At 36.4% G+C, this 18,659-nt stretch overlaps 1 protein-coding gene across 1 annotated transcript in view; it reads right to left on the reverse strand.

The window, feature by feature from the left end:
• The window catches only part of trpm3 (transient receptor potential cation channel, subfamily M, member 3), a 95,597-nt gene that overhangs the window by 15,614 nt on the left and 61,324 nt on the right, over positions 1-18,659 (reverse strand). Inside the window, 4 exon segments of the mRNA XM_037680670.1 lie at positions 2,338-2,541; positions 6,223-6,451; positions 13,588-13,880; positions 16,261-16,290. Of these exon segments, the coding sequence (XP_037536598.1) occupies positions 2,338-2,541; positions 6,223-6,451; positions 13,588-13,880; positions 16,261-16,290 (756 nt within the window).

The raw sequence follows: 18,659 nt of genomic DNA on the forward strand, positions 1-18,659 counted from the left end.
TACATACATACATACATACATACATACATACATACATAAACAAACAAATAACTAAATATAGTAAATAAAAAAATAAAGTAAATAAATAAATAAATACTGAACATGCATACATAAACAAATAAATAAACAAACAAACAAATAAGTAAATACATAAATACAATAAATAAATACCTACATACATACATACTGAACATACATACATAAACAAATAAATAAATACAGTAAATAAATAATTAATACATATACATACTGAACATACATAGTGTACATACATACATTCATACATACATACATACATACATACATACATACATACATACATACATACATTCATACATTCATACATACATTCATACATACATACATACATACATACATACATACATACATACATACATACATACATACATACATACATACATACATACATACATACATACATTCATGCATACATACATACATACATACATACATACAAACATACATACATACATACATACATTCATACATACATTCATTCATACATACATACATACATACATACATACATACATTCATACATACATACATACATACATACATACATACATACATACATACATACATTCATACATACATACATACATACATACATACATATATACATACATACATTCATACATACATACATACATACATACATACATATATACATACATACATTCATTCATACATACATACATTCATACATACATACATACATTCATACATACATACATTCATACATACATACATATATACATACATACATACATAAACAAATAAATAAATAAAAATAATGTGAAAGAGCTATAATCTGGTTTATAAATAACGTACACATTTTTTCTGCTGCATTTTATTTGCATGTGTACTTCTGTCCAATAACTTAGAAGATGTATCTAGGATTAATTTTACAATAATGGACACAAAACACTCTCAAATGTGTTTTGAAGAAAATGTCAACATATTTAATGTAATCAATTACTGACGCCCAATCAAATGATCATATCAACCTACTTAGAAAAAAGTCTGTAGGTAAATAAAGTTTTTGTGGATAAATAAAATCTGGAGTTTCGTGAACATCAGAAATCAATTAGGCTATAAAACTCTGGTTGGTGCTTCTCTGATCTTTACTGAAAATGATTATTATCCAATCAGCAGTGTGGTTTAACTGACGCATCTGAGGATACAACAATACAATCTCCCTCTGTGGTGAAGCAGTTTGTGTGCAGCTGTATGAATCTTTGTGTGATTCATAAGAACCCAAAGGTGCATTTGTGCAGTCAGAAGCCAGGGCAACAGAAAGAGACTCATTACAAATGTGTTCTCTGGGAAAAGGCTTTTTTATTTAATACCAGAGAGCCTCAAGGGCTTTCAGATCTACAAGGCTGCTTTTGTGAGTGTTTGCACTGGCTTGCTGGCTTAGCTGTATGCAGATGGAAAGTATGTACAGTGGCACTGAAGGAGTACAACTTCAGTTTAGTCAGTTCTTGAGAGGAATACTGATCCCATTTGGGTTTTTGCAATCACTTTCCAAACACCAGTCGCCATTGAATGAACACAAACTGGATCACAGTATCATCACAAGAACTGAATGAACTGAAATAGAACGTATCCTATTCCTGCTGTACATCCATGTGTATGCAGATGGACCAACTCTTCCACTGTGAGCTGGGAGAAGGTGCTCAGACTCCGCATGATTAAAGCCCTGCAGCATCATGCAGACACAGTTATATAATGCAAAAGCCTGGGCCTCCCATGCTCAGCAGCTGACATGCTGAGTGGTATGCTGCAGCAAACCATTTCTGATGGGAGAGAGTGTGAGGAGCAGCAATCGGCTGGCATACGGTACTGTACCTCAGTCAGAACCTGAGCTTGGAGGAGAAAGAGAAAGAGGGAAAGAGATAGAGAAATGGTGGGGGGGGGGTGCAAAATAAAAGATAGAAAGCAGGAGAAACAAAAAGAAAACAAGAAGGAGAGCAGAAAGAGAAGCACACACACACACAAGAGGGAACCTACGAGCGGCGACAGACTGAGACGCTACAACTCCACACCAAGTCGTTGCTAAGACAACGAGAAACAGGTAAGGCCCATTTCACTGGAAGGGTCCAGTTGGCCAGACAAGAAAGTGTGTGTGTGAGGAGGACTGTGTGTTCATGCTTGTGCCTATCTCATTGTGGACATCTAAAATAAAACGTCAAATATGTCCACAAGAGATTTTTGGAAGTCAGTGATCAGTTTTGGAGTCGAACACTGTGTGCGTGTTGTGTTGTCTGGATATGTGTACAGATTCTGAGATGCAGGACTGAGGTCTCTCACCACGGAGTTGTACTGCGTCTCACAGTAAGATCTTACTGTGAACTCCATGTCCTCCTCTTCCTTCTCCTTCACTGGTTTTTCAGGCTCCTCCTCTTCCTTCTCCTGTAGATAGGTCTCCTGATCCTGGGGCATGTAGGACATCTCATCCTTGTTTTTGAACTCCAGACTCAGGATGGACGGCGGCAGAAGTAGACCTAAAATCACCTGTTGGGCACGAGAGATGCAGAGGAAAAGGAAAGTTAGAAGAAAAAGCTGAATCTCATGGAAAAGTTAGACAAGGAAAGTCTAAAACAAACAAACAACCTATTATAGTGACATACACACATGGATGGATCTCACATGATAGAATAGCCCATGTGACCATTCATCATGCATGAGCCTGCGTGCATGGTGTTGGCATGCGCTATTTACATTTCAGCAACAAAAAACAAGAAATGTAGGCTTTAAGTAAGCTGTGCTGAAATCCCAACAACGTTCTAAAGAACAAGGCAAAAACTGGTGCAATATTGAACGTTTTCTTAATTCTTTAATCTTTCAATTTTATTTTCTAACAATGAATTATGGATTTAAAGCAAACTTGGAAATATTGATAGTTTAAAATTAATAAAACAAACAAGTGAATTTATTTAATGACAGAAAATAAATTAATGCATTTGCTTTTTGTAGTCACATTAATCCAATGGACAGATCCTGTCAAATCTATTGATGAGTTGAAGGGAGCATGGTGCACCTTTTTGCAATTCACAGTTTGCAGCCTCCTGTAGCCATATGTGATATTGTCTGATTTTACAACTATATTAAGTTAAGAAAAATGTTTTGACAATGTTGTTACATCCTAAACTCCTGCAGGGGCTTAAATCTTCTTTGCTGCACTTGTTTGTTCCTCATTGTCTTTCTGCTCCGGTGAATTTGTCTTCACGATGCACTCTCTCTCCTTTCCTCCAGCAAAGGCCAAACCATATTTACCTCACACTGTGAGCCTCCCCTGCTCTGTAAAGCCAGCAGACCAGGCCAGGCTCATCCTCCTGTCTCAGTCACTGTATGAATGAGTGTGAGCTCAACCTTCAGCACATCCAGGGGCAACGCTTCATTAAAAACAGCTCCAACCTTTCTGGTCTGAGCGGCTGCTCTCTGTCATCGTAAACCACCACACATCAGGAGAACCCACACAAATAAAGATCAGAATTCACAAAATCTACAGGGCAAGTTGAACTTTTATTGGATAATAAGGTTTTTTTTCCCCATGACTAAAGTAGATTACACAAATTAAGTAATGGTAGCATGCATTCTGCTGGGGCACTTTTAATGGTTCTCTTTAAATAATTATAAACTTCTTTCTTATTCGTTTTCTATAACATTTCAAACTGTTTTTGTCTCAGGAGTTGCAGTACCTCTCCTGTTAGGGATGGAGTACTGTGGTAAAGGGTCTTTTGTTGCACAGCAAGGCGTAAACTCCTTAAATAAATCTACAACGCTACAAAAATGTGTTATATTACTTACTATTCAATCATTACCATATTATCTAATGAAGGTCACATGCTTTAACTGTAAGGATTGAGCTGAATATATAATCGGCATGCAGTTAGTCTCATTTACTGTGTAGTATTTTAGAAAACTATAAATACAATTCTGTAAATATGTTTTGAGGCCATCACATTTAAAAGGTATTAAAAAAAAAAAGAAGTTTTTGTATGAGACAGGTCACAGAGGTTGGAAAAAATTCACGTTTAACTGAAAGATAAACTTGTCTGTGTTTTATGGTGGAAAATTATCATTGCTACATTGGTTTTAAATTTCTGCAAGGTTAAAACAATTAAAGCAATTTTGTTGTATTTGTAATATTAAGACACCACGGTTCCCAAGAGTTTGCAAAACCAAGCTGGATTGTCCACATTCTTGAATGGCCATTGAAATTTTATAGGTTTATCGCAAGAATAAAAAGTAGAGCAGAAATAGGGACAGAACAAAGATAAAAAGTATTATTAAAGGCTTGACATGTGTTTGTATAGCATTGATAAATCATATGAACTCAAAAGATTAAAAGTTAATTTCAGTCACATTTAAATCAGGTATTTGGGCTGATTGGTAACTCTAAATTGTTCCTAGGTGTAAGTGAGAGAGTGAATGGTTGTCTCATTTGTCTCCATGTGTCCCTGTCATGGACTGGAGACCTGTCCAGGGTGTCCCCCAGTGATAGTTGGACATGGGCACCAGAGATTCTCACAACCCGGAAAGGAAAAAGTGGGTAAAGATAATGGATGGATGGATGAGATCTAGGTTGGCCTTTAACAGAGCAACGCCTGTGGTCTACTTCAGGCAGTCAGCTCAAGCTTCACTGCTGCTCCACACGTGTTTTGCCTCACATGCAACATGACATAACAGGCATATTTTTCCAATCTGGATGGTCTATTTCGGAGGCAGACCTGCCTCACTCTGTGCTGCCACTGATGCAGCCTGGCTTGTTTCAGTTCACTGCAACACCGCCAGCATTCACCTGTAGGCACCGAGGGTGAAGACGCTCCCATCACTTTGTGGCATGTTGAGAAGTATGTTCATGAACTGATGGACTCAGAGACGAAATACCAAACCCACACTATATTTGGCAACAATGATATAATCAGAAACATGGACGTTATATGAAAAAAATGTCGGTCCCAGGATTATTTTATAAACAAGACGTGGAATAGTCTGCTTGGTCTTTTAAGGCATCTTTCACATTGGTTAATGCTTAATGGACTTGACGCTATATAAATAAACTGAAATGAATTGAACTGAATTAAAGGTAGTGAGTTTCCCCACCAGAAGAACCATGAAATGGTGTATTTTGCAGGACTGCAAATTGAATAACACACATAGTTCTCCAAAAAGAACAAGATTGCCTTTCTACTGTGTTTTAAAGCTCAATAGATTTAAAAAAATTGACAGATGAGGGCATTGTTAGCAGACAGACTAACACCTCATGGTTTATTCTTTGTGTGTGTGTGTGTGTGTGTGTGTTTGTATGTGTGTGTGTGTGTGTGTGTGGCTGCATTTAGGCGTAGTCACCTTCTTATGAAGAATAAGGTCTGATCTACAAAGTGAATTCTAACAGGAAAAAGGCAGAGCAGCTCTTTATAAATGTAATTTGATCATAGCAGGACATTCTGCAAGATGCGAAATGTTTCAGCACATATTGTTTAAAGAAAAAAAGCAGAGCTAGTTTGTGGAGTGACCAAGTTGTTTTAAAAAAGTAACGAAGTTCTGACTTAAAAGCAGCAGAAATGTTGTGGAGGGCTGGGAAGCTGGCAGCCAAACTGATGGGCAGTGCTGGTCAAAAGGTATTGAACATTAAAAGAAGCTCACACCAGACATTTAAAAGCTGAATAGTTAAATATTAAATGGAACTGTAGATATGTAATAAATGACCCCCCCCCCCCCAAAAAAAAAGTGAGATATTTTTGTCCCATTTTTATAGTTAAACAAAATCAAGACAAAAGGCAATTTCTGACTATGTGTTGGGTTGTATTTCAAAAATGTATATAAAATAACCTGTACAAATAAATGTAGTAGATGCATAATTGCAGCATACTAATTTTAAACAGGCTCTCCCTCCAGCTGGTTAATTTATTCTGAGGATTTTGTAAAACTAATCAGCACTTACTTCTGCTCCATTTTACCACATGTTCATTTATTCATGTGATTTCATACAAGACCACTAAGCAGATGTGTAGAGGCAATCTGGGAATGTCTTTTCATTTCCTTTTAAAACACCAAAAGGGCATATAAGTATCAAAATACAACCTGTTGCTTTAACGCAACAGGTTGAAGTCACCATGACGTGCAAAGATCTTTTCATACAAGTCTTTACTCAGTGGTCATTCTAAATATCATCTCATATTAAACTACCTTCAGACCAGAGTTTTTGCGCATGCGCAGGCGTCCCATCCACATGTCGGTCAGCAGCATCTGACTGCAGGTGTGAGCGATGAAGTCTCGGTGTTTGGCTGCCACTGCAAGCTGAAGGCAAGTGGCGTTGCTCCAGTTCTTCAGCTCATATGTCAGCAGCTTCATGGCCATCTGCTCGTCCTGCTTATAGGACTGATCGAGGAGCTCCACCGCCAGCTGGCCAAACTCTCTGTGAAAATATAAGCAGAACTTGTTCAGAGACTTAAAAAAAGTGACATTTATTTTGTCCAAATGTCAAAATCAAACGATAAAAAAAACGTTGATCATCTGAACAAAATTCAGAAGATAGTTAGATTTGCGCACATGTACTTGTAAACACACTGCCATGCTTGCATTTATCATGTGTGATGAAATATGGGAAAGGAAAATGAAAAACAAAAATTGTGCATTTATAGCATCGGTTATCAAATTCAGGGCCAGATTAACGTTTCGCTGTATCCTGGGTAATAATCTTCAAGGGCCCCATCGTCACTACCCAAGAATCACCATAATCTGGCAAAATACAGAATAAATTACCATAATATACAGTAAATATACTTCAAATTCTAACTGTTAAGTGTATTTTGATGTATAAAATCCAAATGCTCATAGAACTATAAATGCTACTATGTCCTCTTGTTGACACAAATCACCAAGACTGAGTTAAGTTAAGTGCACTATGAACACCATATGTGTACTTGTTTAGCAGCATGTTGGCCATTGATGTCAGAAGCATTTGTAATGTGGGGGGTCCTCCCCCAGAAATTTTTTAATGAAGTCGATGCCAATTCCTGCAGTCTGGTGTATTTTAACGGGTTGTTTAACATCTAGTTTTACCTACATAAGTAAACACTTGATTCAATAACTATTTTAGAGTTAATGGCACAACAAGACCAGCCTGACCAACAGCTCTCCTTATGTGAATAGAACACGCTCCACTTCTCTCACGCATCCTAGCCACAGTCTAAGAAACATAGCCTAAGTTAAGTTTAAGGTGGAAAAAAATCACTAGCCAATATGAAATTATTATAATAATCACTGTCTTCTTACCAATGCTCTAGCACATATGTGTCAAACTCAAGGCCCGGGGGCCAAACGTGGCCCTCGTTGACATCTTATCTGGTCCCTAAGATGATATGTTAAACGTAAAATACTTCTATCTCTTGATTTTTTTCAGTAATCTTTGATTATGATGTTGAAAGCACAACAGAGACCATCAAATGAAACCAATCAAGCTCTTGTTGAGAAACCTGTACCAAGAAAATATGTTGGGTATCTGATTTGAGTTAATGTAGTTTCTGAAATTGGTCCTTAATTTGAAAAAGGTTTTAATTGTGGCCCCCTTTTGTAAGTGAGTTTGACACCCCTGCTCTAGCATAAAGCAACATGATCATCATCCATCGTGTTTATTAGTAGCTTAAACACATAATTAAAACTCCAGTAATGGGTTAAGTCTACTGTAACGATGTCCAGTTGTAGGGCAAGAGACAAACATGTAGCATTAACTGGATTAATCTCAAACTATCACAAACTCAAATCTCAAACCTTCTTTTGATGCTGATGCCATTTTATTTTATATGGATAACTTAAGCTCAGCTTTCTCTGATGTCATTTATATAGTTGTACTTATATCAAAGTATCACATTCACTGTAGTAAGTAGAGGGATAATAAGCCCTCCATCTCCTGTTCTATTCATGGATGATTTTAAGTCATATTATTCTCCATTAAGTAGATAAAAAAAAAAAAAACCCGCAAAGCTGCTAATCATCTCACAACAGATAAAAACGTATTGTTTTAAGTTTTTCATAAAGTCGCGCCCCTTTGTTTTTTTATTTTATTTTTTATGTTTATTTTTTTCTCTTTCATTATATTATTAAATGTAGTTATGACACCCTTCGCGAGTTTGTATTTGCATCTTGTTGCATTGTTCCGTTTTGTGTTGTTAATAAAGTTCTAGAAAAAAAAACCTGATGGGCTTCATATCTGCAGGGAAGAGATTATCTTTCTCTCATGGAGGAAAACAACTTTCCAGCTGGAGGAAATTTCTTCAAAACAGAAACAAATGGTCCGAGCGGTCATTGTTGAGATGACAAATCTGAGCAGGACGTCCGGTGTATGGACAGGCTGGTGATATGTCATGTGAAAAATCTCCAAACACTCAACTTCAAACCCATCAACACAAAGGTAGATGTCAATAAACATCTGCACTCATATTTTACTTAAATAACTCCCTGAAAACATGAATCGTTTATTTAATTTTGTCCTGATTTCACCCTATGAAAGATCATTTTTATATACAGACAAAAAACAAACAACAAACTGCATTCATGCTCAGACACACACACAAACACACTGCTGGAAGTTGAGGGACACACAATGACACAGATGCACCACACATCCAGTTCAGTACAGTTGTATGAACTGATGAACAACTTCCTGTTTCTTAGAAAGACTTTCAAATAACTTAGATGAGGCAATCTTGCACAACCTTGCAAAAAATGCAACAGTCTTTTTTCAGTTTGCATAACATCATGAGAACGAGCTTCCTGCAGAAGCTGAAACACCAAGAGTCCATCCATCCATCCATTTTCTTTACCCGTTTATTCCATTTTGGGTCACGGGGGTCGCTGGTGCCCATGTCCAGCAATCACTGTGCGAGGGGCGGGGTACACCCTGGACGGGTCGCAAGTCCATCACAGGGCCACATAGAGACAAACGAGACAAACAAACATTCACTCTCTCACTCACACCTAGGGACAATTTAGAGTTACCAATCAGCCTAACATGCATGTTTTTGGACTGTGGGAGGAAACTGGAGTACCCGGAGAAAACCCACGCATGCACGGAGAGAACATGCAAACTCCACCCAGAAAGGCCCCTGGACCGGGGTTTGAACCAAGGACCTGCTCGCTGAGAGGCAGCAGCTCTACCAGTTGCGCCACCGTGCTGCCCATCACCAAGAGTCTATAAATATTTAAAATAACAAATATCTACTTGGACTATACAAGCACATACAGTGAATTAAACAAAAACCTTTACAAATGTAACAAATTATGTAAAAAACAAAAGAAAAAATGCAGGCAGTTAAACTAAAAGAGCTCATTGCAGGAAGCTGGAAAATTTCTCTAAGGAAGTTAAACTGAAAATACACCAGCTCTAAACACCTGTCTTCAAAAAGATGTGCATTAGCAAAGTTAGCTTATGTGTGGCTGTGCTACAATATGACGTGCCTTTTGTAAAGTTACACAGTCAAAAATTAACAGCAAAGTCATATTTTCACTATGTTATTCATACATTTATAAATGTTATAGTTCCAGATATTTAATTTATGAGCTAAATATTTAGTTTACAAACTAAATATTTAATTTGCAAGTTAAATATTTACTTAGCAAGCTAAATATTTAGCTACACACTAACTAAATATTTATGTGCAAGCTAAATGCTTAATTTACAAACTAAATATTTAACTTGGTTAGTGAACTAAATATTTTCGTGTAAATGAAATATTTAATTTCAAAGCTAAATATTTGTTTTGAAAACTAAACATTTAATTTCTAAGCTAAACATTGAATTCCTAAACTAAATATTTAATTTGCTAATTAAATATTTAACTCTTACTTACATGTTTATTTTCCAAGCTAAACAAATAATTTCCAAAACAAGTATTTACTTTGCTAACTAAATATTTAACACAGACCTAAATATTTAATTTGCAAGTTAAATATTTAGCTCAAACCTAAATATTTAGCTAATATGCAAATTTCTTGCCGAAACGCGGAAGTGGATTATCAAAATAAAAGCCGTTAGAACAGCTCGTTCGATGTTCTCTGCTAACTCGTTTGCCATGTCCAGAAAAAAAGAAGGACTATAGGCGTTGCAACAATTAACAATTATATGTGGAGGGGATGTGTCCCCACACATTTAAAAAAAATGTTCATTTGGACCCCCCCCCCCCCCCCCCCACCCCACATTTACCTTGAAATATTAATTCACTTGGTCATGTTTCTGTTTCTTCTTGAAGGAATCCATTCCACTTGATTAATAGAATAATCAAACCACTAAAAGTCCACTCCAGGTTTTCCTGGTTACCTACAACTCTCCAGCAGCAGCAGTGTTTCTCCTCTGCATCTCCTGCATCTCCTGCATTGGCAGAACGCACACAGGTGGAGGAGTGGAGACATCTCTGTAAATATTTAACTTGCAAGTTAAGTATTTAGTTTGTAAACTAAATATTTAGCTGGTAAATTAATATTTAGTTTGGAACTATGGCATTTATAAATGTATGAATAACATGGTAAAAAGCTGACTTAAAAAAAAAACAACTTTTTTTTATGAAAGGCTAAATCAATATATTGCTATTAAGTTTTGACTGTGTACAAACGGCACCCCATACTACTGCATCTAAATTCCCCTTGAGTAAAGTTATTTTCAAAGCTGGCAGTTTCATCTCTTGCATTTCCTAATCTCAGTGCTATCCAAAGCTGATGCATGTTATCATCAGCTTTGTTTTGTTTTTTTGAATGTCCAGAGGACCAGATTGAACTTTTTTGGATGTTATCAGAGTTCTGCAGTATGTCACTTACACCCCATGGGAGCTCAGTAGCAGGCCAGTTAGCAACAGCAGTGGTTTGTGGGTAGAAAATTATATCTAGACTTGCAACTAACTTGACATTAATCATTCATTCAAGTAACATTTCTGATTTTCAAAGCTTGGCTCAGAACAACAACATACAGTGCACTTTGTACACCTGTTTAACTCAATCATTAGATCCACATCCCAAAACCATTTTACTCATAAAAAAAAAATAAAAACATAAAAAAAAAAAAATAAAAATAAAAACTATGACATATGAAGGTGTGGGACACAAAGAGAACAGCTAGATGTATTTAATTTTTTTTAAATGTTTGGTTCAAGGATGTTCCCACAGACTCGTGAGGAATTTATGGGTTCAAGAGCATGATTTTTATAAAATCAGTTAAAGGGATGTTGTAACACGATATTCCTTCAATGCTTTAGTTGTTGTTTTATACCCATTTAATGTTCATTTTCAGCGGTTTACTTCTGCTTTATTCTCTTTAAATACACTTGATACAGAAATGCAGTTGTACAGTTTATCATTTCTATGCCAAAGATATCCAAATTTACCTGCCCATAAAGCTTGGGAATTGAACAATTGTTAGTATTCTGCACAGCTGCCTCACTGAAATAGGTTAACAGATGTCTTCAGTTGAAGTAAAACTGAAGTCTTAGTTTTTGCCCTAAATCAAGTTCTCTATTTTTACTCTTTCTCATACACATGTTTTGGCTCTTAAACTTTACAAAACATTATCTGCAAAAGAAAAAAATAAGGTGGCATCTTTAACCACCAACTCAAATTTGACAATGTTAAGATTGTTCAGTCAAGCTGTTTTCATTTAAGAAATAAAGCCAAGATATGCCCTCTGTTATCAACAATTAGAAACAGTTATGCATGCTTTTGTGTTGTCATGCTAATATTCAATGTCCTTTATTCTTGTTGAAGCCAAGACTTTGCTTCACATTTACAGGTGCAGTACTCCCCACTAAGACCCCATTTTCAAGCTTCAAGGTTCTTTACTGTCATTCACATCACATGTGGTACATTAGATGCAATTAAATTGTGTACTCAAGGTCCCAGTTACACTCAAAAATAACAAAAAAATAAAGTGTAAAAAGAAACGGTATACAAGGATCTAAGATATACACTAAGATATACACTAAGATATACGATAAACGAACGCTAAACGATATGCTAAAAGTTCTCAGCTATACACTAAACATTAATAATGAGTTGTGTATGTAGAATATAATCATTTTGTTCTCATTTCACTCCTGGTTTTATTTGTCTTTACACTGGCCTCCTATTCAAATTGTGGTTTAAGCTCCTCTTTCTTGCCTATAAAGTGAAAAACAATCAGTCTACAAGTGGTGGGCGGATTGATCCAGATACCAACATGGGTATTGATATTGATCAATACCAGTGTAACGAGATCAATACTTTAACTTCAGTTTCTCTCCTGTATGCACTGCTGCGGTTTCATCAAAGATGCGAGTCGACTGTCTGTGCAAGTGCCGCTCCTGTCCCAGCACAGAGCAGGCAACATGGCAACGAGGCAGGCAGGGCCCTCAGAGAGGCTTCTGGGAATATTTCTTTGAACTCAAGGCTTTGGAGGTTGTTTTGCTATTTACACTATTTATTGTATTTTCACTAATTATTTTTGATTTGTAATTATATTTTTCAAATCCAGACAAGAAATTCACTTAAGAGGAGAATTTTTGTTTTATTCCTTTATATCCAAAATATATTTTACTGTTTTATAACATTTGTTGCGGTGTGATAACTTTGCACAGTTTGTTTATTTAAGAAAAAAAATCCAGAAAAGGAGTGCAATGAAGGGATATTTTTTATTTAATTATCATAGTTTCTGAATGCAATGTTTTAATTTATTTGTGAGTGGTCATTTTGTGCACTTTGTTTAAGGAAAAAAAAAAATCAAGCCATCACAAGGTATGGGGAAAATTTGTTATTATTCTACTTTTCAAAAAAAAATAAAAAATTCTTATAATAACATATTTTTTATTTACTTATAAACTTTACCTAATTCTATGCTGGGTTTTAACTAATAAATGATCCAAAGGAAAAAGCACAAACCACTTAAACGTCATCAAAATTTACCGTAATTATTTAAAAGTATCTATATCGTATCTATATCGTATCAATATCGGCGATACTGGACCTGTATTTACTTGGTATCGGCTCAATACCAAATTTTGCAGTATCGCACACCACTACAGTCTACTTCTAACATAAATGAAATTTTAAGCCCTTACACTACTTCTAGACACCCAAGTCTGGATCTTGAGCTTCTATTTGTTCTTTGTTCTTCATTGAAAACACAAGTGGAGTGACATCCTGATGCAGGCTCAATAATCCAGGTAGAAAAAAACTAAAAAAAAAAAAGGTAAGTCAGGTCCTTTGGATTGGTTCAAAAAAAACAAAAACAAAAAAAGTGGAGTGAGTTTTTTCTGTCCAGGATACCAAACTATGGACCAGTCTTCCACTATGAGTCAGGATGACAAGCTCTTTTAAGTGATGAAATGCACAAGTGAAAGCCTAAAACCATATCACTTGTTGCTGAAGTAAATCACTTTGTAACCTTTTGAAAAGTGCTACATAAATAAAAAGTTACTTACTTACATTTAGCACAGTATAAGTTTCTCTTGTTCGGAGCCACACAACACTATAATCCCTCAACCAAACCAAATAAACAAAACCAGTCTGTGTAACAATATTCATGTCACCAACCTGGAGTTGTGGTTGAGCTCTTGGGAGATGTCATCCACCATATCATTCTCAGACGCTTCATGTGCCATGGCCTTACACAGTTTACATGCCACCAAGGCCTTGGCCATGGCTTCCTCGCCATGCTGCCAAAAGAAAAGTGCCATCTTCTGACGTTTCATAAGCACAGCCCAAACCATCAGCTCATGGAAGGGGAAAGGGAAGTGGTTGATTTCTGGGTCATCTAGGTCAATGTCCACCTCTTCCTCTCGTTTGCGTGTCGTCTTCTGGCGACCTCTGCGGATTGGCATGTCATCCTGGTGGTAATTAATAATAAATGGGTTAGGGAGAAAGCAAGAGACCTAAAATAGTATAAAAACTGATTCTGAGCAATGACTGCAAATATTTTAAAATTCAGTAGTGAGAAGTGTTGTCTGATTTAGAAAAGATCACACACAGGAAGCTGGATTTTCAAATAGGGAAGACAACAAAACACGCAGACATACAGGTTTGAATCCAAATGCCTCTTAGACACATACAGTACTGGTAATAAAACCTCTAAGAACTGGATTCTTCATGGAGGCTAAACCTTAGATAAATGTGAATATATACTTTATATCCTGTGATACTGCTGGTTATGGTGTCATTTGGTCAATTGCATAAATATAACTACTTTGCAGTGGTGGAGAAAGTACTCAAACACTACTTAAGTAAAAGTACAAATAAACAGACAAAAATGCACTCTGGTAAAAATAGAAATACCACATTAACGTTTTTACTTAAGTAAAAATAAACAAGTACTTGCTTCTAAAAATACTTAAAGCAGTAAAAGTAAAAGTACTTGCTGAATGTATTACTAATGCAATGGTCTACAGTATCTTTAAATGTGCCTACCATATGTATATTTTCTGTAATACATTAATAGTGTTGAGTCATTTTAATGAGCAATGCTGCAGATAATACATGTTTTTATTGTGTTTACTCTGTGACACAGTTCACACTTGGACTTGTGATTCTGTGCGTCAGACTTTCAGGGATGACGTGCAGTTAAATGTCATTAAGCAAAATAAGAAAGAGGAATGATTATATCTTTTAAAGTTTTTATTTAGTACAAAACAAAACCATTGTGTCATTTTAACTGCAGTAAACACATATAAGTAAAAGTTGTCTGATAGAAAAAAGGAGCATTAGACACAACTAACAAAGGACCAGGCCCTGATCATTTCAACTCCAGTTTGTCATCAACTCTAGTTAAAATACTGTCTAGTCAACCTTGTAATGGGTCAATAGTGAACAATATTTTAGCTTCCTGACACGATGACATGATTCAACCTTTTTTGTTGTTATATACCTGGATGACTGAGAAAACAAACTTTGTGTTCCTGACACCATTTTCAAAACTTGGACCTGAGTGTCGAGCCATTTGGCGACATCGCTTGTCTCCTAACATCCCATGAACTGACACATTTTAATATTGCAGCAAGAATTTCTTGTTCAAGTTCAGAAGAAGTTAGTTTTCAAAGTTTTCTTAGTCCAATCTGTTTCTTTTGAAAGAGAGAATATGTCCTGCTGTACTGAATAATCTTTCAATAGTGTTTCAATAGTCGTTCAATAGTCTTTCAATAATCATTCAATAATCTTTCAATAATCTTTCAATAGTCTTTCAATAGTCTTTCAATAATCTTTCAATAAGGCCATGGGTGGCACATATCTTCTGGCTGACTCTCCACTGTGGAATCCATTTTGGGTGTGTTAGCGGTGTTGTGGGTGTGTCCAGCTCAATGACATATATACTAGAATATACATCATTGGTCCAGCTCTTAACTCTAAATTGTCCCTAGGTGTGAGTGAGAACATGAATGGTTGTTTGTCTCGTTTATCTCGTTTGTCTCTATGTGGCCCTGTGATGGACTTGCGACCTGTCAAGGGTGTCTCCCGCCCTTCGCACAGTGATTGCTGGACACGGGCACCGACGACCCCTGTGACCCAAAATGGAAGAAGCGGGTAAAAAATAATAGATGGATGGATGGATGGATGGTCCAGCTCTTCTTGAAGGCAGGTCTAATGTTACCTGCCCACTTTGCAGTGATTCAATGGACCAGCTCCCCTCTCACCATTAGTTACTTTCAAACTAACAAAAAAAAATCAAAAAACGCAACGTGAATGTAACTTGTAACGCAATGCATTATAGAAATGTTGTGTAGTAGAAACTACAGCTACTTAATGTAAAACGTAGTGGAGTAAAAGTCAAAAGTACCCACATTTAATTCTACTTAAGTACAGATACATAAAAAATGTACTTAAGTACAGCAACAAAGTACTTGTACTTAGTTACATCCTACCACTGCTACTCTGTAATGTTAGTTAATACAATAAACATCATGCTAGGAGCATTAGGGTTTCATCAGGTCAAAATAATCCTTACCTAACTTCAGAAATAATGACTTTCTTGATTGATTATTTGGCAATGAGCATTTATCTGTCCCATAAGATGATACAGACAGCCAACAAATAAATTTAATTACAAAAAAATCAAGTTTCTGTGAAGCACACTTCACACTCTTAAAATATCAGACAATTGTGTTGTTACCATCTATATACACTCAGTAAATTTTACATATGAGGGGGCTTGAGGGATCAGGGTGCAGAACAGCAAAATAAGAAGTAAATAACTACTTTGATGGGATCAAGACTTACCTCCATTCCCAGCAGTTTCAGAGCTTTTGGCTAAAAAGACACACACACACCCACACACAGACACACACACATAGTTTCAATGCATTTCATTCTATAAGAACAACACAGCACATACTCAAAGACTTGCAGACTGACTCACAGAAGGTCATAAATGTTCATTACCATCAAAAATAACTTCTATTCACTTTAATCTTTTTTTTTTTTAAATGAGAAACTATATTTGCATTTGTGTGGTTATTAATCAGAGTCAGTCAGAGTCAGAGTTTCTTTATTGTCATTCGCACCTCATCTGGTACATGTGGTGGAGCGAAATTGTGTACACAGGGTCCCAGTTACATCCAACAATAAAATGTCTAAGAAAAACAGCATTAATGCATTAAGCATAAGGACAATGGGCTCGTACAGTTGCAGATAGTAAAGCAAAGCATGTTGGTGTATTTTTTTGGTAAAAAATGCGTATCTGTCAGAAAGCAGGGCACGTTTGAATTATGCATTCATGAGCGATCATCGAGCTGGTAAAAATAACCTGAATTTCCTGTGGGAATTATGATAACCACATCTATTTCGTGCCTTTGTTGTTACTCAACATCAGTTCGCGGGTGCTCTGCACACGCATGACTGTGTGATATTATTGTTATAGAAAATCACAGCAATACTGGAGATGACTCGCTCTCATTTTGCCACGTCTCTGTCCTGCTTCCTTGCATCTCATCAGCTGCTTTGCTACGTCCATCTTTACCTCATGGAAAGATACAAACAGGCAAACCAAAACTCAGAAACATGCACTAAAATAATAAATAAACAAACTAAAGGGCACAATTCAGATTTTGGTCAATTAATGCAGCCAATAAGAGATTTGGAATGTTTTGCTACTGCTATTATGAATGAATTAATAAAAAATATCTGAATCACCTTCTCTATAGTTAACCTTCCTTCCTGTATGTGCTTATTTGTGCTTATTTGTTATAAGGCTTCCCTAAAAGCAACAAATGGTCTTAAATAAAACCAGCTATGAGAATAACAGATGCCCTGAGTTCCCTCACTGTAAAGGTCAAAGGTTCAGGCCTGTACAGTTCTCCTCATGTCCATGCGCTCACCCAGCTGTCTGATTGTATCTGTCTCTGTGGATCAGTGCACATGGCGTTTGCACCGCTGATCTGCCACCTGTGCACTCATCTATGTAATGAGTAGTTGAGGACTTACAACTCTACTATAATACCCCTCTACAAGGTACTGTCAATGGGCTGTCAGTCCCATCACTTCCTGCATTAATATTTACTGCAGTCACCTGTAAAGGAGCTGATTTTTTTTAAGCACCATGATCGATAAATGTGCCACAATATCTGACCTCATTTACCGACATTCCCATACATCTAAACACAGATGTCTCTTTAATAGCTGTAATAAAACACGTGTCGGATACGCTTTGTGACTGAAGCTCATGCCATCTGGATCCTAAACGTGAACGCTTTTTCAAAGTCACTTTAATCTTTTTGTCTTGTAATGCTAACTTGTTCAGCATTCCTGAACAAGCTACAGAGCATTATATGAAAATCTGAGTTTTGTCCTTAATTTGTCATAAAACTACATTACTGTTTCTTACATTACTACATTGCTGTTTGTTTTCTACATACTGTTTCTTTTTACAAATTAGATTTTTGCTATGTTTGGGGGTAACTGGGACTCTGTGCACATAATTTTGTCCCACCTCATCTACCATATATGATGCGAATGACAACAAACCTACTTGAACTTGATTAAAATACAAGCATTTGAGTGCATCAATAATAAAAATAAAAGAAACAAACAGTTTTGTACACCCGTGCGTAGTTGTATTTTTATCACACCTGAGACAGTCTCTGAGTTATTCAGGCAGAACGAGCAGCAGTGTGTGAGGTGTCAAACACACAAACACTAAACACTAAACACCGGCAGGATTTCATTCATCACCAAGTCCACTTGATTAAAATGTAGAAATCATTAAGCGGAGGGGCTGTAATGAAGTGCTCATTTTCCATGAGTCATAATTGTACCTGATGAAGAACCTCTGCTGTGGATGAGTGATTTGTTGCATCAAGGTTAAAAAACTCTGCGTTTTAATGTCAGTGTGGGAATAAATTGCAAAGTAATCCTTTTGTGACTGACCTTTAAATATGAGCAGCGATTTCATCACAATAATTCACAAATTATGTAACACCTAAAACTGCTTTCCAAATTCAAGAACTACAATAAATTCCCATATTTTAAATGTGCCATTACAATAAGTTAGCATGCCTGTCAGGCTATATAAAGATTTTTCTGCTAGACTTGTACTAACTGCTCAATGTGATAATAATTAAAGTTCTCAACTAATGCGACAGAAGCATTGTATAAGTCTGACCTACAATTTTATATATATA

The sequence above is a fragment of the Nematolebias whitei genome, chromosome 8 (genome assembly GCF_014905685.2).
Source record: "Nematolebias whitei isolate Nwh7 chromosome 8, NemWhi1, whole genome shotgun sequence".
In the NCBI taxonomy this organism is placed as follows: Eukaryota; Metazoa; Chordata; class Actinopteri; order Cyprinodontiformes; family Rivulidae; genus Nematolebias; species Nematolebias whitei.